At 46.7% G+C, this 27613-nt stretch overlaps 1 protein-coding gene across 5 annotated transcripts in view; it reads right to left on the reverse strand.

The window, feature by feature from the left end:
* Positions 1 to 27613, reverse strand: part of sema3fb (sema domain, immunoglobulin domain (Ig), short basic domain, secreted, (semaphorin) 3Fb) — a 268658-nt gene continuing 241045 nt past the window's right edge. For 4 of the 5 annotated variants that reach the window (XM_086001981.1, XM_086001984.1, XM_086001983.1 and 1 more), the window contains 9 exons: positions 24851 to 24920; positions 22561 to 22705; positions 20289 to 20511; positions 18946 to 19034; positions 17448 to 17489; positions 16613 to 16770; positions 7139 to 7206; positions 5281 to 5414; positions 1 to 2289 (listed from right to left, as the gene is read on the reverse strand). In XM_086001981.1, coding sequence (XP_085858107.1) covers positions 1846 to 2289; positions 5281 to 5414; positions 7139 to 7206; positions 16613 to 16770; positions 17448 to 17489; positions 18946 to 19034; positions 20289 to 20511; positions 22561 to 22705; positions 24851 to 24920 — 1373 coding nt within the window. In that variant the 3' untranslated portion in view covers positions 1 to 1845. The remainder of the gene's footprint in view (positions 2290 to 5280; positions 5415 to 7138; positions 7207 to 16612; positions 16771 to 17447; positions 17490 to 18945; positions 19035 to 20288; positions 20512 to 22560; positions 22706 to 24850; positions 24921 to 27613) is intronic. The other variant, XM_086001985.1, reaches the window with a different exon arrangement.

Raw genomic sequence — 27613 nt, forward strand, 5'->3', positions numbered from 1 at the left:
TACATTAAAGAGATGAGCCAGTGTTTATTTTGGTTTGATTTCATCCACAGAAACACTGTGTTCTTTCACTCCAGTAACTGTATTTGTGTTGTGTCAGGTGCACGAAACATGAATGACAAATACACTCAAGAACTTTTCTTTCTTAGATTTACAATTATTTACATATAACAGAATATATGTTCACTGACATTTGAGCCAAGTTTAATAAAGTTATTAAAAATAAACTTGCTTCCTTTAAAAAAAACAACAAAAATTAGAAGCCAAGTTAAGTGACATCACAGAATATATTATATACCATTACTGGAGAAATGCACCATGGGAAGGAATTTTTTGGGCATTTTCCCAGCACACAATTTAGTTTTTTTTAATATTCTTTCAATAAATGTAACAGCAACAACAACGAAAAGTCTTTTTAAAAAAAAACCACGACTTTAACAAATTATACAACCTTTTCTTCCAAAGCTATTTAATTTAGAACAATAAAAAGTAAAAACAAAGAGCAGTCTGAGGTGTAGACCATCATTAACTATTAATGCATTCTAATATAAAATACAATGCAAGTTTAAAAAAAAAATCTACAGATGAGACTGAATAATTGTTAAAGGAAATCCCCTATTCACCTGAATTGAGGCATAATACTTAATGCTATAAAACCGGTACACTTGCTGGTGCTGTCCCTCAGTCATCCCCTGTGACAATGCTTTTAAATGGTTGGTTAGAAGCCCCTCTTCCATTATCATTACATTCTGTGATTTGTGAAGGATGTTGTCAACTAGATGATGGAGCCAGGAAGGTGATCAGAGAAGGGTGTCATTCAGAAACATGGCTGAGAAACATAGTGCATCATGCACAGTATATCTGAAGTGTTCTAAAAAGAATTGTGCCTTTTATTCACTATGGGAGGCAGCTGGCAGCAAATATTTTGCAATAGTCTTGTGGAAGTTCTGCCTATGGCCCCTGCCTCTCCCATTCACTCAGTCACTGGAGACAGTGGGTTTAGCTCCATACACCCATGGCACTCTGATGGGAGCGGAGCAAGAAGGGCTGCAAATTCTCAGGGAGTTTTTGCGGGATCTTGCAAGGGTGGAGCCTCTGTCTGCCCCCAACAAGGCAGTGACCTAGGAATGGACATGTGGGCATGGCCAGTGAGGTCTCCCAGACCTGGAGATCCCATGATCCCGGCCTGATGGAAGAGCTGCAGGCTGGTACACTGAGTGGGACCAGGTGTAACGGGTCTGCCTGAAAGACAGATGTGGGGCCTACCTTGGGGGTCCATGGCCTGGACAACTGAAGTTTTTTTTTACAAGGTACAGATTCTTTTTTTTTACCCCCCTCCCCTCTTTACAAAGGAAGCTGATGGGGGGAGGGGGAGGGGGAGGGTGGGTTCATACCATGGTACTGGTACAGTCTGAGACAAGTAGGTACCCAAGATGTGACCTTAGGGACACCCACCCATCACATTTACATTATGTGACTTCCACTGACCCCTCTGAGGTCACAGACAGGCCCATCCCAGTACTTACTTGAGCCATGGACATTTAGCTCCAAAATATCCGTTCCCGGATTGCCTCTATCCAATTGTCTTGAACCACAGGAAGAAACATTAACTGAGAGACACAGTGCTAAGCGTACAACCACCGTACTTTACAACCCCTTAAGGTTATGCAGCAATTCAGGGGAATACTGCTCCCCTTTAAGTACCTATATATCATACATAATGTCATGGGGACTTTGTTGTAAGTACAAGGAAGTTGAATTATCATACTATGTACAGCCTACAATAAATACTGTCTGTTGTAAGGGAAGTTATACTTTATATTAAAGAAATTCTATGATCTCAGAGCTTCATGTCTGCTGGAGAGGGGATGTGTGGTGATTTCTGCGGTTTCGTGGCTTTTTCTGTTCTCTGACGGGCTTCACTTTGAGCTGCTTGTTCAGGTTTTCCTTCTGAACGTTGGCCGGGCGCTGCCAGTAGTCCTCACAGTACTGGTTGATGAGCCCCATTTCCGGTTGGCTCAGCAGCTGGAGCAGGTCCTTGTACTCTGGGTTTGGGGCCTTGGAGGTGCCCGGGCTGCCGACCTGCAAGTTGGCCACGCCCGGCGAGAGGCCCCCTTGCGCGAGCACCACGTTGACTGTCTCGTTGTTCAGGACCCGGAGGTGCACCCGTGCCAGCGCGTGCTTGAAGTTGTTCTCCGTGGAGGTGCACTGATACGTCCCGGCGTCCGTCATCTGGAGGGATCGAAGGAGAAGACCTTGGTCTGTCTTGAGGATCCGCTCGTCTGCTTTAATCTAGCAAACAGGCCGGGGTGGGAGGAAGAAACCACAGCATTAATGATGGTTTATTTCGCCTCCGTATCTAACTCTGTTCTCACCACACCACGAATGCTTTATTGAAAAACACATAGAATTGAAGCTTAATGTGGCCCCATCCTAGTTGGGAACACTGGTTATTAAATGGTTGCGGTGGCACATTCCCTATGAGGTCTATCTCTCTGCACCCAGTCTCTGGGTCAGGTAAGGTAACAGATGCCATAGTAAGCCTATTCTTTGACGCAGAGGTATTGGGTTGTTTTTATATCAGCAATGGCTAGAGGTTGCGTTCACTGGCCCATGCCATCGTCCGGTCAGCTTCGTAGACAGAGATTGACCCACCGGCACATACCATCGTCTTGTCAGTGCTAAACATAACACTGCATATGTCAAGACAACAGCACACAGACCAGCATGACTCAATCTCCCAGGCAAGAGAGCAGGCCAATTGCGCTATGGTGATGTTAACAATCCCCATTGCCTCTGCATCAGGGAGTGTTTCTGGGTCTGACTCACTTCTAACAGCAGCTAAAAAAACAGCCTGATCCAAAATCTCTGGTGAAAACCTGCATGTTGATCCCCTGGGGCTAAGATTGTGCTAAAATGGACAAGACATCTGAAGCGCTACAGAATTGTGTTCCTTGGTTATGAGTCCAGGTTTGGGTGGCAGGCAGGATGTGCGACATATCCACTGAGCCATTGATCAAGTCATAATGTACAGCTCTGCAAACCTGTGAAATACTGTTCATTAGGGACCCAGGAGGGTCAAGAGCTGTTGGCCTGCAAGTTGGCCACTCCCAATTGTAGTTCCCCTACAGCTAGCACCACTTTGAGCTCTAGTGCCTCTTGAGATAGCATCAGTCTAATAATAGTACCCCTTCAGATAGCACCACTCTCAATTATAGTGCCGCTTCAGATAGCAACACTCCCAATTATAGTACTCCTTCAGACAGCACCACTTTGTACTCTAGTGCCCCTTCAGATAGTAGCATTCCCAGTTATAATGCCCCTTCAGGTAGCACCACTCCCAGTTATAGTGCTGCTTCAGATGGTGTCATTTCCAGCTTTAGTACCCCCTCAGTTAGCAGCGCAATCACTCATTTGTTGCTTAGGATGGTGGGGGGAGGGGGTGTGCCGTGCAGACATGTGCTTGCAATTGTTCTCTGGGGCAGGGTGCGAGCTTCTGCTATCTACAAAAGGATAATGCACCTTTAACTTGTGCATTTATAATGAACCACTATAGCATGCCACTTCCACAACAGACAACAGCGAAGATGCCCCGATGATGTTAGCAGTATGTTGGGAGAAGTTACACACAATGGTGTCTTGCTGTGAACAAGTTAAGCTTTGTGCAGTGAACACTACAAAATCTAGGAACCAAAAACAAACAAAAAAAATGTTAAAGCCTTCTCATTTAACCAAGATCCTTCCTGCACTGTTGTGTAATACGACCCTGTCCTTGACGTTGGCTTTCGTTGACAATGAAGGATAAGCACCACCCTTTTCATGAGAAAGGAAGTGTTCCCAGCCCCACCGTTGAGGTGACTCACTTCCCAGCAGCGGAGGGGCGATTGCTTGTTGGGCCAAAAGCGGACTGCTTGGCTTGAGAAGTTTATATGTCAGCACAGGAGGCCTGCGTCAGCTGGGGAGGTCCTGCTTCCTGGCATGGGTGATGGCTGATAGGTGGAGTTTCTGTTCTGCTGTGTCTTTGGAGGGGGCGGGGCAATGTGGTAGCAATTAAAGTGAGGGATGGACATTCATCGAAATTTCTTAACCTGGTGGCAACATAAGGCAAGTCTAGGTCAGGTATCGCATGGGTTAGATGCAGGCAAGTGTTTCCGACACTGCCTCAAAAGGTGCCTCGGCCCAACCACGAAAGAACAGCCCAAAACTGCAGCGGTGTGGTCATTTGATATTTGACATCAGTCATCATTATGGCTTGCGGTAATACAGAAAGAACTTGCATCTATATAGCGCCTTTCACAACCTCAGAACGCCCCCAAAGCGCTTTACAGCCAATTATGTATTTTGAAGTGTAGCCACTGCTGCAATGTAGGAGATGCGGTAGCCCATTTGCACATAGCAAGGTCCCACAAACAGCAATGAGATAATCTGCTTTAGTGATGTTGGTTGAGGGATAGATTTTGGCCAGGACACCGGGGAGAACGCCCTGCTCTTCTTTGTAATAGTGCCGTGGGATTGTGTACGTCCACCTGAGAGGGCCTCGTGTCTACCCCTGAGTCAAGGCTGACACCAAGGTTTTACATTAACAACTGAACTGCTGCAGTTATTATAATCTTTAAAGTCACAATGAAGAATCTATTTTTCCAATTTTTCCTCATTCTTCTCTCCGAAAGACAACAAGGCTGATGTCCACCGGCCCACCGCAGTGTAAGTCGGGCAGTGTGCTGAAACCGCATGAATTTCCGGAGTCAACTCATTAGCATGCCTTGGAACCGGGAAATGTCATTAGTTTAAAGAGCCATTTTTGATGGATTGGCAATTTATTTCCATTCTAGACTTGTGACGTGAATTAGAAGCACAGGAACAGGAGGAGGCCATTCAGCCCCTCGAGCCTGTTCCGCCATTCAATTAGATCATGGCTGATCTGTATCTTAGCTCCATCTACCCGCCTTGGTTCCGTAACCCTTAATACCCTTGCCTAACAAACATCTATCAACCTCAGTTTTGACATTTTCAATTGACTTGGCCTCAACAGCTTTTTGCGTGAGGGAGATTTAGATTTCCACTACCCTTTGTGTGAAGAAGTGTTTCCTGACATCACCCCTGAACAGCCTGGCTCTAACTTTAAGGTTATGCCTCTTTGTCTGGACCCTCTTTGTCTGGACCCCACCGCCCCCCCCCCCCCCAACCAGAGGAGATAGTTTATCTCCATCTATCCGATCAAATCAGTTTAATCACTTTAATCAGTGGTGAGTTGGAGATTATAAATGCCAGATATAGATTTACCTCTTTCTTCCGGTCACTGCCATGTCGCTGGAGCACCCATTTGATGCTGGCCTGAGGGGACTTGGGCTGGCACTCGAGGAACGTGCTGCTGCCTTCCACTCCATACTGCTCCGTCTCTGCTGTTTTCCTATTAGCTGTCAATGTATCAACAGAGGGTTAGGACTCAATGTGATACCATCCATTCCGTTAGAAAACACAAGGAGGCTCTTCAGTGAGGTAAACACAGGCAATGTACAACACTCTTAGAGGAACTCCATGCCTTCGTGTCAATTTACTTTGCACGAAGCCCAGTTATCTTCTCCCTAATTTTGACAAGCTGGCCAAATGATGAATATGCAATGCATTGCAAACTGGTTAAAAAAATATATAATTAACTTCTGGTTAGCTTCTCAAAATATTACAATTGTCTGCCCTCTTGTTCTGAATGCACTGACTCTTGTTGGCGAAGATTCCACAGGTGCTGCCACCCCCCCCCCGCCCCCCACAAGTGGCCAATATTCACGTAAGAGCTCACACGTGTCAGCAAGCTATTCAACTCATAGGAGGGGCATCATAGTTGAGCCTGATCCAATCCCCGCTGAACATCTCTCTCCATGCAGAAAATACAGCAGGTCAGTCAATTGTAAAGGGAAAAGAGAGGTTATAGTGATAGGATACACACCCAAAACATCGTCACCTGCCTTTCCTCCTGATAGATGACCTGCTGTACATTTTCGGTTTTCATTTCAGATTTTCAGCAATTGCAGTTTTTTTTCTGTTTATCTATATACATTTACTTTCCAGTAGTCACTACATGGGGACCAGGAGCAGGGACCCGGGTTAATTTTAACCCCCTCTAATCCAGGGTCACTGGGTCCAATTTGCAGATCCCCTGCCATAGTTCTAGCGGAGATCAAACCTCGGAGCTTCCTGCTCTCTATTGCTCAGTTACACACCTTAAAATCTCCTCTATAAGTTATGCCATTATGTACAGTCACTCCCATATTTTACACGTGCCACTTTAATAAAAAGGTAGCATGTTAAGTGATACTTATGTATTCTTTACATCCTTTAGTTGGAGGACATAGAAATAGGTCCCAAGTGTAACTTTCTGTGCTAGATTTTATATAAATATGATCAGCTTATAGATGTGTGAAGAGTTGTAAGCCTCTGTTTGCACTTGAGGCTTCAGTATTGGTGTATATGGCTGTCCAAACCCAACTCAGGGGACACATGAACCTCTTGACCAGGTACATCTTTCTAACTCCTGTGGCTATATACACCTTTCTAACTCCCCTGACTGTGTACATTGCTCTAAATCAACCTGTGCATGTGCACCCCTATAACTCTCCAGACCGTGTACACCTCTCTAGCTATCCTGGCTGTGTACACCTCTCTAACTATCCTGGCTGTGTACACCTCTCTAGCTATCCTGGCTGTGTACACCTCTCTAACTCTCCAGACCGTGTACACCTCTCTAGCTATCCTGACTGTGTACACCTCTCTAACTCTCCAGACCGTGTACACCTCTCTAGCTATCCTGACTGTGTACACCTCTCTAACTCTCCAGACCGTGTACACCTCTCTAGCTATCCTGACTGTGTACACCTCTCTAACTCTCCAGACCGTGTACACCTCTCTAGCTATCCTGACTGTGTACACCTCTCTAACTCTCCAGACCGTGTACACCTCTCTAACTCTCCTGGCTGTGTACATAGCTCTAAATCAACCTGTCCATGTGCACCCCTATAACTTTTCCAGACCATGTACATACCTCTAACTCACCCTGGCCTCTCTGCAAGTTACTCACTAACTGCCTATCGTTGGGATTAAAATGATGGCTGCCTCCCACACAACATGGAAATGTCTCCATACTCACCATTGGAGTTGTAGCCTCGGCACTGTCTGATTGGGTTGCCATGCCGTACGTCTTGCCTTCGGCTTCGCCTGTGGGAAAAACACAAGGAAACAAGTTCTGGTGAACCATCAAACACAGTTTGGAATTCTTAACTGATTTTTATTCCAAGTGAACTTTATCTTCATGTGGAAAATAGGAAATACTTCCCACTATGTACCCAAAGTCAACATCAAGCACTCAGGTTAGGTAAAGTACCAAAAATGGGTGTGCCCGAATTTCTAGGCCTTTTTCTCCGATTTGGTTTTCCTCCTAGCTTTTGTATACATCAATGGTGCCCACGAACTACAGCCTGTCATCCAGCCCACGAGTTTGGATTAACTGCTCACAAGGCCCCAGTTCCTCAGTCCCACTATTTTGGCAACTACAGCTTTTGATTTTTAAATGCAGCAAGACCTGGATGACATTCAGGCTTGGGGCTGATAAGCGGCAGGTAACATTCGTGCCAGGCAATGACTATCTCCAACAAGCGAGAGTCTAACCATCACCTCATGACATTCAACAGCATTACCATCGCCAAATCCCCCACCATCAACATTCTGGGGGTCACCATTGACCAGAAGCTGAACTGGACCAGCCACATAAATACTGTGGCTACAAGAGCAGGTCAGAGGCTGGGTATTCTGCTGCGAGTGTCTCACCTCCTGACTCCTCAAAGCCTTTCCACCATCTACAAGGCACAAGTCAGGAGTGTGATGGAATAATCTCCACTTGCCTGGATGAGTGTAGCTCCAACAACACTCGAGAAGCTCGACAGCATCCAGGACAAAGTAGCCCGCTTGATTGGCACCCCATCCACCACCTTAAACATTCACTCCCTCCACCACCGGCGCACCGTGGCTGCAGTGTGTACCATCGACAAGATGCACTGCAGCAACTCGCCAAGGCTTCTTCGGCAGCAGCTCCCAAACCCGCGACTTTAACCACCTAGAAGGACAAGGGCAGCAGGCGCATGGGAATACCATCACCTTCAAGTTCCCCTCCAAGTTACACACCATCCTGACTTGGAAAGATATCGCCGTTCCTTCATCGTCACTGGGTCAAAATCCTGGAACTCCCTTCCTAACAGCACTGTGGGAGTACCTTCACCATTCGGACTGCAGCGGTTTAAGGCGGCGGCTCACCACCACCTTCTCGAGGGTAGTTAGGGATGGGCAATAAATGCTGGCCTTGCCAGCGACGCCCACATCCCAGGAACGAATTTAAAAAAATACCGGGCTGGAAGATTGAAAAACACTTTCTGATTGGTAGAAAAAGGCAATGGAAAGAGTGTTCTCTCATTGGTCGGTTTCCAACAAAGTGGTCTTTTCATTGCTTTTTTTCTACCTATCAGAAAGCTTTCTGAACCTTAGTCCTGTATCTAAAAATCCAAAGCTACAAAACAAAAGAAAATGACCTCTTACAGATATCAGTTTGGTGGCACTGCACCTAACGGAAATCTTCATGAACGTGTTCGCATCATCACCATCTATAGCAAGCAGAACTATTTTTGCCCCTAGATTTTAACTTTGGTTTATTATCTAGTAAAGAAGAAGATTAAAAGAACTTGCATTTATGTACAGTAAGTCCTACAAACAGCAAATGAGTGGAAAGTTGGCCAAGCCAAGTTCAACACAGGCGTGATGGGCCGAATGGCCTCCTCCTGTGCTGTAAGGTTCAATGACATTTCCCTTCTATTCTTCAAAGAAGGCCGTGGGATCTTTTATTTCCACATGAACAGGGCGACATTCACATTTCCATCGCCAAAAGGTACCTCTGACAATGCAGCACTCTCTTGGTGCGGCACTAGCAGTGCCAGCCTCGATTATGTGCCCAAACTCCTGGAGTGGGATTTGAATCCACAACTTTGTGACTCGGGTGAAAGAAAGAGAGAGAGAGAGAAACTACAACAATGAAACAAAAGACTTGCATTTATCTGACGCTCTGTCACATTCGCTCAGAACAATAATAATTATTTTCTTTTTTACAGTAATTTCTATCAGATTCGGTGCTCAATTAAAATACTGAATTCATATATAATTGTATTTGGGCTAACCGAAGTTAAAAGTCTTGAGAATAAAATGAGTGACAGGCTCACTATAGCCAAGAGATGCTTCCCTGCATGAATTCATTATTAAGAAAAATGATTTTCCGCTACATGTGACAGCAGCCATGATAAATGAAGTGACACAAATGCAGTGAAAAATATAATGAGCACCGAATCCACCTTGTGCAAATTTCAAGGAGCTTTTCAACATAAATGCAAAACACATTGCAGTTAACCATGAGATAGCAGCCAGTGACAGGACTAAAGTCACAGAATCATAGAAACCTACAGCACAGAAGGAGGCCATTCGGCCCATCGTGTCTGTGCCGGCTCTTTGAAAGAGCGATCCAATTAGTCCCACTCTCCCTGCTTTTTCCCCCACAGCTCTGCAAAATTTTCCCCTTCAAGTATACATCCAATTCCCTTTTGGTGGACGCAAAAGATCCCACGGCACTATTTCGAAGAAGAGCAGGGGAGTTATCCCCGGTGTCCTGGGCCAATATTGATCCCTCAACCCACATAGCAAAAACAGATTATCTGGCCATTATCACATTGCTGTTTGTGGGAGCTTGCTGTGCGCAAATTGGCTGCCGCGTTTCCCACATTCCAAAAGTACTTCATTGACTGTAAAGGGCTTTGAGACGTCCGGTGGTCGCGAAAGGCGCTACATAAATGCAAGTCTTTCTTTCTTTGAAAGCTATTATTGAATCTGCTTCTCCCGCCCTTTCAGGCAGTGCTTTCCAGATCATCACTCGCTGCACAAATTCTCCTCATCTCCCCTTTGGTTCTTTTGCCAATTACCTTAAATCTGCGTCATAGAAACATAGAAAAATAGGAGCAGGAGTAGGCCATTCGGCCCTTCAAGCCTGCTCCGCCATTCAGTATGATCATGGCTGATCCTCTATCTCAGTACCATATTCCCGCTCTCTCCCCAAACCCCTTGATGCCTTTTGTGTCTAGAAATCTATCTATCTCCTTCTTAAACATATTCAGTGACTTGGCCGCCACAGCCTTCTGTGGTAGAGAATTCCACAGGTTCGCCAACCTCTGAGTGAAGAAATTTCTCCTCATCTCAGTCCTAAATGCCCTACCCCGTATCCTGAGACTGTGACCCCTCGTTCTAGACCCCCCAGCCAGGGGAAACATCCTCCCTGCATCCAGTCTGTCTAGCCCTGTCAGAATTTTATACGTTTCAATGAGATCCCTTCTCATTCTTCTAAACTCTAGTGAATACAGGCCTAGTTGACCCAATCTCTCCTCATACGACAGTCCTGCCATTCCAGGAATCAGTCTGGTGAACCTTCGCTGCACTCCCTCTATGGCAAGTATATCCTCTCTTAGGTAAGGAGACCAAAACTGCACACAGTACTCCAGGTGTGGTCTCACCAAGGCCCTGTACAACTGTAGTAAGACATCCTTGCTCCTGTACGCAAATCCTCTTGCAATGAAGGCCAACATACCATTTGCCTTCCTAACATTTGCATCCTCTGCTTACCGACAATGGAACCAATTTCTCCCTATTAATTCTATCAAAACCCCTCATGAATCTGTTATATAGGCAGACTGACGAGTGAGATTTGCATTATATCTGACTGCTGGCTATGACACATCCTATTGATAGTACTTATGGATGAATCTTAATGAATACTTTCATAGTTGTTTGCAAGGCCAAGAAAATCAGTTGAAGCTGCCTGGTGATGACGTGTGCCCCTGCGGTGGCAAACTAATAGAATCCGATTTTTATTTCCACAGAGAATTATAAATATAAATAGATTTATTTATAGCTGGTGTTATTGGTGTCTCGTTAATGGTCTATTACCAGATAATAAGAAAGCATGGGACAAGAGAGAAACAAAACATCGACTGCTTCCTTCCAGAGCCCAGATGTGCTCTGCTCCAGTCACGTACCCCTCCCAATTTACTAATCTCCTGAGGCAAAACTCTGCAGAATTTCTCCGTAATCCCCCAAAGCAGAGCTCCAGAATATCTGCCTAAGCTTGCAACCTCTGTCATTAAAACTAAAACAGACCGACTGTGCATCTCATCAATGTTTGTGGGGCGTTGCTGATGCAGAATGTCTACCTAATAACAGCCGTGGCATTTCAAAAGGAAATTCACGTGCAAGACATCGCATAAGAACATTAGAATTAGGAGCAGGAGTAGGCCATATGGCCTTTCGAGCCTGCTCCGCCATTCAATATCATGGCTGATATTCGACCTCAACTCCACTTTCTCGCCCGATCCCCAAATCCCTCGATTCCCCTCGAGTCCAAAAATCTCTCGATCTCAGCCTTGAATATACTCAACGACTGAGCATCCACAGCCCTCTGGGGCAGAGAATTCCAAAGATTCACAACCGTCTGAGTGAAGAAATTCCCCATCTCAATGTGAAAGACGTTATTTAAAGACAAGTGCTACGATATTTCATTGTAAGTAAACTCGAGCAAGTTGCTTTCCATGGGTTACATTTGCATGGTCCCAGTGGCGCAGGAACCAGGATTGTCCCTATAAACTTCAATCCCATTTTTAGGTATCTGTCCAATGCTTTTATTAAGCAATCGACGCAGAACTAACTGCATTTGCTGGGAGTCTTTTATCTATATCTAATTCTCTGTGCTAAAGAAATTCCTTCTGAATGTAAATTATGCATTAACTTGCACTGCTGGTGGGGGGGCCTCTCAGGAATCTCGCACATATCCGAAACTCGCAGGTGCGCTGCCTGTGATTTTCCACCAATTAAAATCAATGGATGGAAAATCACTGGCAGTGCACTCATGATGATCCGATATGCACCGGCTGGTTTTGGTTGTAGCTCAGTGGGTAGCACCCTCGCCTCCTGAGTCAGAAGGTTGTGGGTTCAAGTCCCACTCCAGAGACTTGAGCACATAAACCAGGCCGGCATTCCATTGCAGTGCTGAGGGGGGATTACACTGCTAACTCCAGCGCCAGACCAGCAGAACTCCCACAAATTTCAGCCTCATAGCGGTTATGTGTCAGCCGTGGCTCAGTGGGCAGCACCCTCGCCTCCGAGTCAGAAGGTTGTGGGTTCAAGTCCCACTCCAGAGACTCGAGCACAAAAATCTAGGCTGACACTGCAGGGGAGTGCTGCACTGTTGGGAGGTGCCACCTTTCAGATGGGACGTTAAACCGAGGCCCCGTCTGCCCTCTCAGGTGGACGTAAAAGATCCCACGGCACTATTTCGATAGAAGAGCAGGGGAGTTATCCCCAATGTCGTGTCCAATATTTATCCTTCAATCAACATCACTGAAAAAACAGATTATCTGGTCATTATCACATTGCTGTTTGTAGGAGCTTGCTGTGCGCAACTTGGCTGCCACATTTCCTACATTACAACAGTAACTACGGGGGTAATTTTGCCAATTGTCGGCGGGACTCCCACTTGTCGGGTTTCAGTCCCGCCTCCATCAACTTCTGGCCAATCCACGCTATTTACCCTTGATTGATCTTGTTGAGCCTGCCCAGCGGGCTTAGCAGGCCAATTAAGGGAAAGCCGGTTGCAGAGAACATCAACGTATGACGTTTCTTTTTGACAGATGAATTGTCATCGTCTGACAGCTCTGTGAAGTTGTCAAACACTGACATTCTCTGTAGTTTGATGAGGTCTTGAATTCAAGACCCCATCAAACCTCTTTCTTTTGCAGAAGTGAGATGGTTGTTGCATTGGAGAATGCAGCGGCCATCTGTCATCTCTACCGCGGAGGTGTGAGACTCTCCGCATACACACCGGCTGAAGCCTGCAGGAAGAAACAAAGGTAAGTACACTTTTTCTAACACTTTGCACTTACCTGAGATACTCACCTAATAATATAATAATAATAATAATCAACTTTATTGTCATTGTTAGTGCACAAGTGCAGTACAACGAAATGTAGGCTTGCGGCTCCCGCGAGTGTACATTTTGATTAAGACATTTAACATTCAACATTCATTTGGCTTGTAATACATAAACATAAACATAATAAAGTGCATTGGCAGATGTGCAGGCTTTAGAGTTTATTTGTAGAGTTCAGTAGGATGACAGCCCTGGGAAAGAAGCTGTTCCTAAATCTGGTCGTTCGGGTGCGAATGCATCTGTAGCGTCTCCCAGATGGCAGGGGGGCGAACAAACTGTGGCTGGGGTGGGTAGGGTCTTTGATGATGGTCAGTGACCTCCGTAAACAGCGTTTCTGGTAGATGTTCTCTATGGTCGGTAGCCGGGTGCCGGTAATGTGTTGGGCAGTTTTGACTACCCGCTGCAGGGCTTTCCGGTCATAGGAGCTACAGCTGCCATACTACACTGTGATACAGTTCGTCAGGAAGCTCTCTATTGTGCAGCGGTAAAAGTTAGAGAGGATCAGGGGTGACAGGTTACACCCCTTCAGCCTCCTTAGGAAATATAGGCGCTGCTGGGCCTTCTTCACCAAAGAGGAGGTATTGAGGGACCAGGAGAGGTCTTCCGTGATGTGGACTCCGAGGAACTTAAAGCTGTCCACCCTTTCCACCACAGCCCCATGGATGTGGATGGGGGTGTGACTTCCGCCTTTAGACTTCCTGAAGTCCACAATGATTTCCTTGGTTTTCTTGATGTTAAGGGCCAGGTTGTTATCGGCGCACCACTTCACGAGATGCTGGACCTCCTCCCTGTAGGCTGACTCATCATTGTTGGTGATCTGGCCTACTACCGTGGTATCATCCGCAAACTTGATGATGGTGTTGGAACCATGAACAGCCACACAGTCGTGGGTGAAGAGGGAGTAGAGGAGGGGGCTCAGCACACAACCTTGTGGGGCCCCCGTGTTCAGGGTCAGTGGGGGGGGGGGGGGGGGAGGTGTGGTTACCTAATTTGACAGACTGGGGTCTGTTTGTTAGGAAGTCCAGGGTCCAGTTGCAGAGGGAAGTGTTCAGGCCAAGAGTGTGGAGTTTGGTGGCCAGCTTGTTGGGGACGATAGTGTTGAATGCTGAGCTGTAGTCTATGAACAGCATTCTGATGTAGGTCTCTTTACCGTCTAAGTGATTCAATGCAGAATGTAGAGCAGTTGTGATTGCATCCTCCGTTGATCTGTTTGCGCGATAGGCAAACTGGTGTTGGTCAAGAGAGGCGGGAACACTGGCTTTGATGTGAGCCAGGACCAGTCTCTCGAAACACTTCATTATGGTGGGTATGAGTGCGACAGGTCGATAGTCGTTCAGACACGTCACAGCCGTTTGTTTTGGCACAGGAATAATGGTGGCGGTCTTGAAGCATGTAGGGACTACTGCCTGGGCCAATGACAGATTGAAGATGGCGGTGAAGACATCAGCCAGCTGATCAGCACATTCCTTGAGTACCCGTCCAGGGATGCTATCCAGTCCAGCAGCCTTACGTGTGTTCACTCCGCGTAGAACACCCCGTACGTCAGAGGTCGACAGAGTGAGCGCCTGGTCTTCCGGGGGTGGCAAGGCTTTGGTAGCCGGCTCCCTGTTGTCCCTGTCAAAGCGAGCGTAGAAGTTGTTAAGCTCCTCCGGAAGGGAGGCATCGCTAACCGGGGGGCTGGTGTTTTTACTCTTGTAGTCAGTGATGGACTGGATGCCTTGCCACATGTGCCGGGGGTCCGAGTTGTTGTGGAAATGATCCTCAATCCGTAGTGTCTGTTTCCTTTTGGCAGTCCTGATACCCTTTTTTAGGTTGGTCCTAGCTGCACTGTAAGCCGCCGCGTCGCCAGATTTAAATGCTGCGTCGCGTGCTTTCAACAGCAAGCAAACCTCCCCGTTCATCCAGGGTTTCTGGTTGGGGCATGTCCTGATATTTTTATGGGTCGTGACGACCTCGACACAACTGTTGATGTAGAATAGCACTGTGGATGCGTATTCCTCGATGTCATTATGGGCAAACATGCTCCAATCAATGCGTTCGAAGCAATCCTGAAGCTCCGAGGCTGCCCCCTCTGGCCATACTTTCACTGATCTCACTGATGTTCTCACTCTTTTGATGAGCGGTTTGTATGCCGGGGCTAGAAACAGGGAGAGGTGGTCAGACTTCCCAAGGTGGGGGCAGGGAATGGCCTTATAAGCATCTACAATGCTCGTGTAGACTTGATCCAGTGTGTTCTCCCCTCTTGTGGGGCAGGAAACATTCTGGTGGAATTTCGGGAGTACAGATTTTAGGCTTATGTGATTGAAGTCCCCCGCGACGATAAAAGCTCCGTCTGGGTGCGCAGTTTGTTGTTCGCTGATGGCCCTGTAGAGGTCCTTCAGTGCTAGTTTGGCATTAGCGTGTGGTGGGATGTAGACCGCAGTGATGATAACAGCCGTGAATTCCCGAGGCAGGTAGAAGGGTCTGCACCTTACCATGAGGAATTCCAAATCAACCGAACAGGATCTATCGATTATGTCCATGTTAGTGCACCAGGCATTGTTAGTGTAAATGCACAAACCGCCTCCCTTGCCCTTGCTCTCCCTCCTCTCCACACTTGCACCCATCACTCACCTCCACAGCACACTTTTGGACCCCTCCGACCCCCGTAGATCCGCTACTCGCCTCGCTGACCCGGCGGGGTTCGGAGCCTTTGGGAAGCCCGCACTTGTGTGGGCAAAATGGTGATAAGCCTATTTTCTGCCTGTTAAGATGGCACAGAGGCAGGTTGGGGGCGGGTTGGACGTCCAGTGGTTGTGAAAGGTGCTATATAAATGCAAGTCCTTCTTTCTTAAGAGTATTAGGCGTCAAGTTTGAGTTTCAAAAGCTTTTAAATTGTAAAGTTCAAGGGAGTGACTATAATTCGGGCAGCACGGTGGCATAGTGGTTAGCACTGTTGCCTCACAGCGCCAGGGACCCGGGTTCGAATCTGGCCTCGGGCGACTGTCTGTGTGAAGTTTGCACATTCTCCCCGTGTTTGCGTGGGTTTCCTCCGGGTGCTCCGGTTTCCTCCCACAGTCCAAAGATGTGCGGGTTAGGTTGATTGGCTATGATAAATTGACCATTAGTGTTAGGGGGATTAAATACACGGGGATAGGGTGGGATATGTGTTGGTGACGGGGATCGGGTGGGATATGTGTCGGTGCAGGCTCGATGGGCCGAAATGGCCTCTATCTGCACTGTGGGGTTTCTGTGATTTCTGTGAATTCTGAAGTATGAGGAAATATGATATAATGTGTGGGTGACCATTTCAGGACCACCGAGACATCCTTGGCAGCATCTGTGAGAGGTGATGGCTGTGCTCACCCGAGATATCTAAGCAGATCTGTTACACATACGGGAATTGGCACAGGGATGTACACAACCCGTGCAGAACCAGGTGCAGGCGAATTGTTCCCTTTGAGCCGGTTTGTATTTCATGCGCAGAAGCGGACACTGAGACGCCCGTGAGCGACGCAGCAGGTGAGCGAATGGTTCACCTTTAGCCACGTGTGTGCATTGCGTCGGCCGATCATTTACCTTTTGGATGTTGCTAAATATCTGGAGCAAGCCTTGCCATCCCAAGCACAGTATGGATCTCTGGCGAGACAGCAATCGGCACAGGCCTCCCCATAAACGTCACAACGGTGAAGGGCAACTTGGGTGATGCCCAAGGTAGAGCCAACGTACAGCTGTTGCTATAAGGAAATAAAAAGACAAATGTTATGACTGGGGATTTAGGTCAGTCGCCATCTCTGAATAGGGTTTAGGATTGGAGCAAGTAAGAGAGTCAGTTTGTAAATCTTCTTTTCACAGCCCATTAAATCATTCATCCTAAACCACAGCAGAAGGCACCGAACGCAAACATAAATTTAACACATGTAAATGTAGTCAAACTTGTAAAATATGCTGCTGCTTGTAGCCAACATTTGGCACACACTTGACTTTATATCATGTACTTGAGTGTGTAAACTGGGGACTACTGCTCAGGAATTATCTACACTAGGATTGACTAGAGAGTGGATTGTATTCACAAATACACAGTGACGCTGGGACAGGCCTGTGAGCAGGTTGTTTTCTCACTCACTCAGCCTGGTAGATATGTTCAACATGCTGGTGGAAGGGGATGGTAGGGAACTAAACTATTAGACAGGAAGAAATTCAACCCTTGAAATCAGAAGTGGAACAGTCCTGGGGAGGTGGGGGAAGCAACATAAATTCAAATCTTCAAAATGCGAGTTTTATTAGAGAATGCTTTGAGTTTTCATTCCACAGTTTGAACAATGGAACTAATTGGATTTTTTTTCTTTTTAAACCTAAACCCTACTACAATTGGAAGATTTAGGAATCAGTCAAGGGGCTGAGCGATTCTTACCCTTTTGGAGGAGATCTTCATTGTCTTTACTTGGGTCGGCATCTGAAAAATTAATTGTTTCAATTTATCAACACACAGTAGACTCACAAAGGATTGTACAAGCGTATTAGTACATTAAAGGTCTTTTTACAATTAAAAACTGGTGTGAGTCTCTCCTTGCCTGTTGTAGTTAGAAAGGCAAGCAGCCTAACTTATCTGGTTCCTGCAGCAGTGGTGACCCACTTTTCCATGGGTCTTCTGAGCTGCTGCGGCTGGTCCATTCTGCTTCTGCCAGGCCCCTGACGGGGGAATGGCACCGGGTGGAAGTGGAAGAGGGAGGAAAGGTGCCTTTGGAGGCTGACATAGCCCAACTCTCTGAAAACCAGTACTGTAATATGACAAGTGGCTTAAAACAAAGTGAGGGAAAGTAGCTAAGAGAATCTATGTTCTTCCAGGGTCGAGAAAGGTTGTCAAATCTTCTCTTTTAAAAATGATTCCTGTCACTAAAGAGTTAGCATTTGGTATTTAAAAAGGACTAATGTTTTGGAGAGGTCTAGCGTTGATCTGTGTCTGGTTTAATATCATAAAGCATTAAATACCAGGTTATGGGGAAATGTCTGAACGTAGATTATGGAATGCTTTGCCACAGAGAAGAGTTGCAGCAGAGATCATTGCATCTTTTAAGGGAAAAGTAGATAAATATTTGAAGCAGAGGAAGGTGCAAGCCAATGTGGAGACAGCATGGGTTTAGTTTTGGATTGCTTTAGGGAAGAGCCAGCAGAGACGCGATGGGCTGAATGGTCTCTTCTGCAAATCCACTGGCAGGATAGGCGCACCAATGTCAGTGTTCTCGCTCAGGCCAACATCCCCAGCATCGAAGCTTTGACCACGCTCGATCAGCTCCGATGGACGGGTCACATTGTCCGCATGCCCGATACGAGACTCCCAAAACAAGCGGTCTACTCGGAGCTCCGGCACGGCAAGAGAGCCCCAGGTGGGCAGAGGAAACGCTTCAAGGACACCCTCAAAGCCTCCTTGAAAAAGTGTAACATCCCCACCGACACCTGGGAATCCCTGGCCCAAGACTGCACAAAGTGGAGGAGAAGCATCCGGGAAGGCGCCGAACACCTCGAGTCTCTTCGCCGGGAGCAAGCGGAAGCCAAGCGCAAGGAGTGCACGTCAACCCAAGCACCCCACCCACCCGCCCCTTCAACCACCGTCTGCCCCACCTGTGACAGAGACTGTAGGTCCCGCATTGGACTCATCAGTCACCTGTGAACTCATTTTTAATGTGGAAGCAAGTCATCCTCGGTTCCGAGGTACTGCCTAAGAAGAGAAGGATGGGCTGAATGGTCTCTTCTGTACTGCAAATTTCTAGGGTTCTGCTATTTTACATTGATTTCAAAGTCTCAACAGAGTAACAAACTTAAAAGATCAATATCTGCAAATATCTTTTTGTCACTTCTAAATTACAGCAACTTTACAGTTAGTTAACCAGGTTAAGTAAGTTAACAATGACCTTGAAAACCTCGACTTCTTCAAGAATAAGTTCCTCAGTCTCCATGTCATCCTTGGGTAACACGATCACTTTCTGCACCGTTCCCCGATCTGAATGAAAAGGCAGGAAGGAGACTGATGAGCTGAAATGTGGGATTTCACCTTTTCCTGTAAAAACTCTTGGGACATTATTTACACTGTAGCCAGACTGCAGACCTCGGGGCCTGTTGTGGAGATTCAGTCAGATGGAATTTGCAGCAGAACGTAAAACACAGACTTTAGGTTTAATGTAAAATGTGGTTTTGATGAGATAAGTCGGGTGGATCGCAGGTCATCCGGCTGCTGCTGTCATTATACAAGCAGCTTAAATCCTGGAACTCCCTCCCTAACAGCAATGCGGTAGCACCTTCACGGATTGCAGTGGTTCAAGAAGATGGCTCACCACCACCATCTCGAGGGCAGCTAGGGATGGGCAGTGAACGTAGCCTTGCCAGCGACGCCCAGATCCCAATTGACGTAAGAAAACTACTAAGCACTTGGTCTAAGCGTTAAACAAAGCTTTAATCAACTGTTTTACAACATGGAGGTCTAGTTGTGTCCTTCACTAGTTCCTGTTAAGAATGTCCTGCGCAAGCTGGGCCCATGTCCGAGTATTTATACTCTCCCTGGACAGCGCCACCCAGTATTATTTCATAAGTCTTTCTTTCATGAATGACTGATTCATGTCACCAAGAATGAATTTAAGAAAACATACATTTTCTGTGATTTAACAAGGAATGTATTTTAATGCTCATGGGAACACCATCACCTCCAAGACCAACACCATCCTCACTTGGACATACATCACTGTTGCTTCATTGTCACTGAGTCGATATTCTGGAATTCCTTACCTAACACCACCACAAGAGCACCATCAGCACAAAGTTCAAGGAGAGAGGCCTAGCGCCACCTTGACCAGGGAAACTAGGGATGGGCAATAAATGTGTCCTTGCCAACGTTGCTCACAAGCCCAAGAACAAATGAAAGAAATTCAACGGGAAATGAAAAACCGCGGTCACCTTTCACCCTTCACCTCACCCTGCCCTGCTGTTCTTGTCAATCGACCCCCCAGCCTCAACAGCTTTTTTTGGGGGGGAGATAGTTCCAGATTTCAACTACCCTTTATGTGAAGACATCACCCCTTAACAACCTGGCTCTAATTTTAAGATCATGCCGCCTTGTTCTGGACTCCCCCCCTCGATCTACCCTATCAAAGTTTCTGTATTTATTTCAATTTTCATCGTGGCTGTTTTGCTGCAGTGCCTTCCCTCCCACCCTCCCCACTCTGTCTGGGCGAGAAAGAGTTAATTTTCTAATATCCTTTACCTGTTCCTAGGAATAGCACCTCATACCGTCCATCCGCTGCATCCACCTGGTCCACTGTGATGGTGGTGAATTCATAATCTACGTTGGTCCTGACCACCAGAGGGCGCTTGTGCACTGGGTAGATGGCATTGTACATGGTGGGATGGTTCCTCATGAAGTTGATCACTTCGTCCGGGTAATCTTTCGTGGATTTCATCGAAGGGGTAAAGGTGCCGCCGGGACACTGCAAGAGATATTTGAAAGGGAAATCTCCTCAGTTCCATCCACAGCAATGTTTCAGTTTTGAAAGGTGTACTCTTATATTATTTAACGGTCAGCGGTGGCTTAGTGGGTAGCACTTTCGCCTCAGAGCTTGTGGGCTCAAGTCCCGCGCCAGAGACTCCAGCACAAAATCTAGGCTGACATTCCCAGTGCAGTACTGAGGGAGTGCTGCACTGTCGGAGGTGCCGTCTTTCGGATGAATAGTTCTCCCCCCCCCGGCGTCCTGGCCAATATTTATCCCTCAACCAACATCACTAAAACAGATCTTCTGGTCATTTTCACATTGTTGTTTGTGGGAGCTTGCTGTGCACAAATTGGCTGCCACGTTTCCCACATTACAACAGTGACTCCACTTCAAAAAGTACTTCATTGGCTGTAAAGCGCTTTGAGACGGCCGGTGGTCGTGTAGGGCGCTATATAAATGCAAGTCTTTCTTTAACATCTGTTACGCTGCTAATACGATGGGGGTGGGAGGGGGGTTAGTGACACTGCTGGAGACGCACCTTTGCACTATTACTTTGCCCTCGTTAACAACATCAAGCACTTCCAGGTCAAGTATGGCAGTAGATAAATGAAGAATGAAGCTCCCCAGACATATAGCCTGAACCCCAGCCTCAAAACGAGTACTCTAGCGGTTTGACATTACAACTCATTTTGAACTGCAGACTCACATCCACGGGGGCCTGGGTTGTGACTGTTTAAACTCATTTCTCTTAGGATCCTTAACATTGGCAGAACATTACTCTCCCGTTGTCTGTTCACAAATATATAGATTTCTACAAATATTCAGTCACTTTTTTTAATATGTCATTTTTTTTTACCTCAACAGAGACAGCCTGGCTGTTCCCATGATATCATTGATAGGGAGGAGCCCTGGATGTTCCGGAATGGTCTCATTAACTGCAATAGTTTGGCCGAGGCACCGATCTGGAGCCGCCCTATCCTGGGAAAACACGGCCACCGAGTGTGTGACGTGAATGGCTATCCAACCCAATCATCTTTGAAAAGTGTTCTTCAAGGTACTGCGCCCAGCAATGGAGTTGCCTTTGAAGCTCAGATGACCTGATTGCTGCCTATAATAACTGTGCAAGAGTTCAGGACAGGAGTGGGTCAGAGGGAAGTGCAGGCCAAACCCTTCCCAAGGAGGGGAAGGTAATGACTGCTAGTTAGCCCTGGCTGCTTCAAGTGATACTGCCAATGCCTGCTCACTCTGCCCACGAATGGCACATGGCAGCCCAAAGGGGAGAATGAAATAAAATCAAATCTATATATTTCATGGAAATGAAAGTGGGGGAAGTTTTTAACTTGCGAACGAGCGGCCTTCTGAATGAATATGTTGCGGAAGTGATGCTGTGGCCCTGGGGCGTTTAGAGTCATCGTCCTGAGTGCTGGGAGGTGGAGCCCGTATCACAAACTTTAATGGATGAAAAACCATGAGTATTTTGTGCCAGATTTGGAGATCCAGCCCACCAACCTCTTGCACCCTGGTGCTGAAGAAAAAGAAAGACTTGCATTTATACAGCGCCTTTCTCGACCACCGGACATCCCAAAGTGCTTTACAGCCAACAAAGTACTTTTTGGAGTGTAGTCACTGTTGTAATGTGGGAAACACGGCAGCTAATTTGTGCACAGCAAGCTCCCACAAACAGCAATGTGATAATGACCAGATAATCAGTTTCAGTGATGTTGATTGAGGGATAAATATTGGCCAGGACACCGGGGAGAACTCCCCTGCTCTTCTTCGAAATAGTGCCGTGGGATCTTTTACGACCATCTGAGAGAGCAGACGGGGCTTCGGTTTAACGTCTCATCTGAAAGACGGCACCTCTGACAGTGTAGCACTCCCTCAGCACTGCACTGGAGTGTCAGCCTAGATTTTTGTGCTCAAGTCTCTGGAGTGGGACTTGAACCCACAACCTCCTGCCTCAGAGGCGCGAGTGCTACCCACTGAGCCACGGCTGAACCAGCAAAAAGAGAAAGATTTGTCTTGCTCGTGTAGAAAGTTACTCACAGTGCCAGGCCTGGGGTACGGTATCTTTCCTGTGTAAGGCATCCACTGGTAATTTGGCCCCTCTTTGTGCGCGAAGGGCCCGTTGAAGACAGTACGGATGTCGGTCATCGAATAGACACACACAGCGGATCCTTTAAAGACCGATCTGTCAACACAAAAAAATCCACAATATCTCCCGTCAGAAAGCAGAATGATTCCAAGCTTCTAAAACAGAAGTAATGACCATGAAATGACACTGGGAAACCTGTAGGGTTAACGCCTCTGCTATAACAGTGAAGAAAGGAATTTCATATGAATGCATCGGTACGCTAATGCTGTGCAGTGCAATTTCAAAGGCAAAGCCTTCAGAATAAATAGGACTTCAATTCACATGGGTATCACCCAAGGGAGATACAGCTCTCCGTGATTTTTGATCTGCTAGTCACGTTAAATATAACTCAGAGCCCTGTTATTTTTCTCTACAGTCTTCTTCTGTTCACTGTGCTCAATTCTTTTGAACAAAGTGTTTTCCATTTCTCGTTTTGCTTTTTAATTTCGATTAGATCAGAGTTTGAGATCGTGCGCTGTGGGAGATCCCGTTGTACCAGATGTCATGCCTACTGATGTGACTGCCACTGGCATGAGGTGGCACAGCGGTAGGATTCAGGAGCAGCCTTTAACAGGCGCTCTCCCTGCCCGACAAGTCCTCCCCGAGGAGCTAACTGTACCAGTAAAATTTCTTTCACTTTCTGTCCCTGCAATGACAGTACAATGGAGAACTATAGGCGCTTGCAGTACAGAAGGAGGCCATTTGGCTGGCTTCTTGCTCGAGTCATCCAATAGTAATCCTATGCCCTGCTCTCTCCCCACAGCCCTCTGCTTCAAATATTGATCTAATTTTCCTGTAAAAGATGCACTTGTGTCTGAGTCACACCCCGGGGCAAAGCATTTCACGCTCCAACAACCCTCTGCCTAAACAAATTCCGCCTAACCTCTCCCTCCATTCTCCTAGCATCCAGAGTCCCTACTTACTAAAGTCTCTGAGACTTCATCAACTATGTTGTTTATTCATTTGATGTTTATTCAATTTCTTTACTCAGAGGGTTGTGAATCTGTGGAATTCTCTACCCCAGAGGGCTGTGGATGCTCAGTCGTCGAGTATATTCAAGACAGAGATCGATAGATTTTTGGACTCTATAGGAGTCAAGGGATATGGAGATCGGGCGGGAAAGTGGAGTTGAGGTAGAAGGTCAGCCATGATCTTATTGAATGGCGGAGCAGGCTCGAGGGGCCATATGGCCCACTCCTGCTCCTAAATCTTATGTTCTTATGGGAATATAGCTCGAGTTTACTTACTTTCCCCACCCGCTACAAAATGGCTTCACCGGTCAGTGTTGTCAAAACTGCCAGTGATGCCAAAAGGTCAGTGTGACTGAGGCAGGAATTGCTGAGGGCGATTGCACATATCGGGAGGGGGGGTGGGATTTTAACCTAACCCGGCCGGCGGGAATGGGTCGGTTTGGGTCTGAAGTCAATGAAGGTTAAAATCGGGCGGTATATAAAACGGGCGTCCGACCTGAACCTGCTACATACCCGCTGGGCAGGTGAGGCTGAAGTGACCCCCATTGGCTCTGCTCTGGTCAGCGAGATCACATCAGGGACTCCTGAGGGTGATCACGTCAAGTGGCTCTGCTCTAGTCGGTGTGGTTGAACCCGGAATCCCTCAGATTGAACGACTGTGCTCTGGATTCGGGCAGTGGGAGGGTTAAAAATATAATCCCTCCAGGTGGCTCTCTCTGTGTGTGCCACCAGAGGCAATGGCCCTGTCTCATTTACCTTATAGTGCTGCCGCTGTAAATGGAGCTGCTGGCTGACAGGGCAGGACTGTCTGCCAACAGCAGCATAGGACTGTCAGTTCACTGCCAATAGTTGCTGAATTGTAGCCTGGTATCAACTTGGTTAAGAATGAGTCCAAGCTCACCACTTTGAACATTGGCAGAGAGGGACGCTTTTCATCCCAGCAGAAATGGGACGGATTCAGACTCGAGTCCCAGAGGGACTCCTGAGGGAGCATTGTTCCAACCAACTCGTTCCTGAAGTACATCCATTAAGATTGCTAAACCCAGGCAGTCTTTCTTCAGTCTGACACTTTCATTGAACACAGGGGAATGCAGAGTGTTGGTGAATAATTTCTTCAGGATGTACGCGATTACAGAGGAAGGTCATGTTTGAAGAACAAATCTGTTCATTTCCCTCCTTGCCATATGGGCATTGTTTTCTCCCCCCCCCAATCCCGGACCACTGTACCTACCCTGAGGCGGAGAACACGGCGTAGATGATCGGATTCTTTGCATCTTGTGTCTGCTGAACAAATATGTCCTCTGGAGAGACAGGAAAAAAAGCTGTTAGTTGGCTCTCAGCAATGGGCATAAGCTGGACTCGGTATATTTTATAAAAATTTATGAGATATTCAACTAGATAATGAAAACAATCTGTTGGTCAACATTAAATATTAACCCTGCCCCCTGGTGCAAGCTTAAACTCAACAGTTTCGAACCTTATTTTCTGAAGTGAAGGATATTTTGCTATAATAGCAGCTGTACTTCATCAAAATTCAATGAGAATGAGAAAAAAATATCTCTCTCCGCAATCTATAAAGGTAATTTTCTCATCACGTTTAGTACTCTGTGCACAATTCCCCAGGGGAGACGGTAAGGAATTAACTTATCCTCAAGATCATTGTTAACGCGGGTGATTGTGCAGGAGAGGCCCAAGGAGACTCACCGTCTGTTTTTTTCCCCCCCCTTCCTCATGTCTAATTCCCTGCCAGGTAAGGAGTCACAAAAGTCTGTTACCTCTCGCCTCCCCATTGTCTTTTATTCCGGGGCGTAGCCAGTCAGTGTCCTGCCAGTACTGTGAAGCGCCTTGGGACATTCTACCACGTTAAAGGCGCTATACAAATGCAAGTTGTTGTTGTTGTTGATGTTCGGGTCCCGCCAGGCGCGGCCTTCCGCGAGTTATATTTAACTCTTCCGATTAGGCACTTTACAGCCTTCTGGACTCAACATAGAGTTCAACAATTTCAGACTATAACCTCAGCCCCTATCATATATATATTTTTTATCCACACTTTTTGTTTGTGTTTTCTTTTCTTCTCCCCCACATGGCAGCTGTCTTTCATTCTGCCAGCGCAATTTACACTTCATCTCAAGCCATCCTTTGTTTCTTAACCTGTCCCATTACCATCTCCTTTTGCCTTGAATATCTCTTAATGTCTCTTAATCTCTCCTGCCTTCCATCCTATCACAGACCTTCCCTTTTTGTTCTTTCATCCCCTCCCCACTTTCCCAGCCCCTACACGTGCTTAAAAATCTGTTCCATTTCCTGCTTTTTTCCAGTTCTGACGAAAGGTCATCGACCTGAAACGTTAACTCTTGTTTCTCTCTTCACAGATGCTGCCTGACCTGCTGAGTGTCTCCAGCGTTTTCTGTTTTTATTTATGTTTAATACTATTGGCTCCCCTAGTGGCAGAAAGCCGCTGCTGCAGTATTGCAAAGTGCTCCGCTGCTTTTTCCATGGATATTCTCCACAAATCTTTGGCCAAAATGAGCAGGACTTTGACCATCAACTTGGTGCATTAACCACCGCGATCTCGGAGACAAGAGTGAATTGCAAAAAGCGACGTTGCTCAGTGGCTCCCCCATTGGAAAACAATGTGTGTACATTAACCGACTCCCCTCACAGTCAAAATATAAGGAAGAATCCATTGAAAAAATGCAGGAGTAATTATATGTCCCGCCTTTGCTACTTTCAATAAAGACTCTGAAACAAAACAAAAAATAACTCCTTCCAATTTATACAGATTGAGTTGATATCACAGAAATCACAGAAACCTCACAGTACAGATAGAGGCCATTTCGGCCCATCAAGCCTGCACCGACACATATCCCACCCGATCCCCGTAACCCCTACACATATCCCACCCTATCCCCACGTATTTAATCCCCCTAACACTAAGGGTCAATTTTTATCATAGCCAATCAACCTAACCCCGCACATCTTTGGACTGTGGGAGGAAACCGGAGCACCCGGAGAAAACCCACGCAAACACGGGGAGAATGTGCAAACTCCACACAGACAGTCACCCGAGGCCGGATTCGAACCCGGGTCCCTGGCGCTGTGAGGCAACAGTGCTAACCACTATGCCACCGTGCCATCGTAGAACGAGTCAAAGAAAAACCTACTTTCTATGTAAAGGATAGACAGTACAGGTACTAAAAGTATCAGTGCCACACCTTCTGAATTAGGAACATGGAGAGGAGCTCAGGGCATCCCATAATCTGTCCCGAATCTCAGACCCTCAGAGTGAAACAGCCTGCATCCTCTTTAATGTCAGCCATTCAGACAGAACTAGATGGGACCGGAGGGGTTGGCAGTAGGTGTGGGTCGGGCCGGTAGCATTCAATTATATTGGTTCGGGTAGCGGTGGTGGTAGTGTCAGCACGGTTAGAGACTGGTAGTAAAGTGTGTGCAATGACAGAAGCTCCGACAAGGGGAGTTCAAAGAAGATGTCGACACTCAAACCTGATTACTGCGGCCCAAGCATCTTAAATTAGAAGCTTACTCTTCTTCCACTTTATTGCCCCAAGTCTGTATCTCATCATCTAGACTGCTTATCTTTGGGCCTAATGAGTTTGCAATGCTCCATGGCTGCGCATCAGCAGTGAGGCAGACTGGAGCATAATGAAGGGAAGAGAGAATGCTCTCTCAACGTTTTTACTGGTCAAAGACAGGCCATTATGTTGAAATAAATGTCTCCTAAATGGTTATCAGGTCTCCGGAGTCCTATAAACTAATCAAAAAAGTCAGGAAAAAGTTGCTGATAGGTTTATAGATTTTACACAACAATTCTCTGTTTGAACTACCTATAATTCTGAAACACAGAGTTAATGAGTCAGGAGTACAGAACGAGCCAGGAATCCTGAAGGAGCTTGCCATGAACCTGAAGAGAGTACAGAGCTAATCAGGAATGTAGATATTACAGAGCCAGCCAGAAGCCCACAGAGTGTAAAAC

Source organism: Somniosus microcephalus, chromosome 11 (assembly GCF_052327205.1).
Source record: "Somniosus microcephalus isolate GS21.2 chromosome 11, FLI_Smic_1.0, whole genome shotgun sequence".
Taxonomy (NCBI): domain Eukaryota; kingdom Metazoa; phylum Chordata; class Chondrichthyes; order Squaliformes; family Somniosidae; genus Somniosus; species Somniosus microcephalus.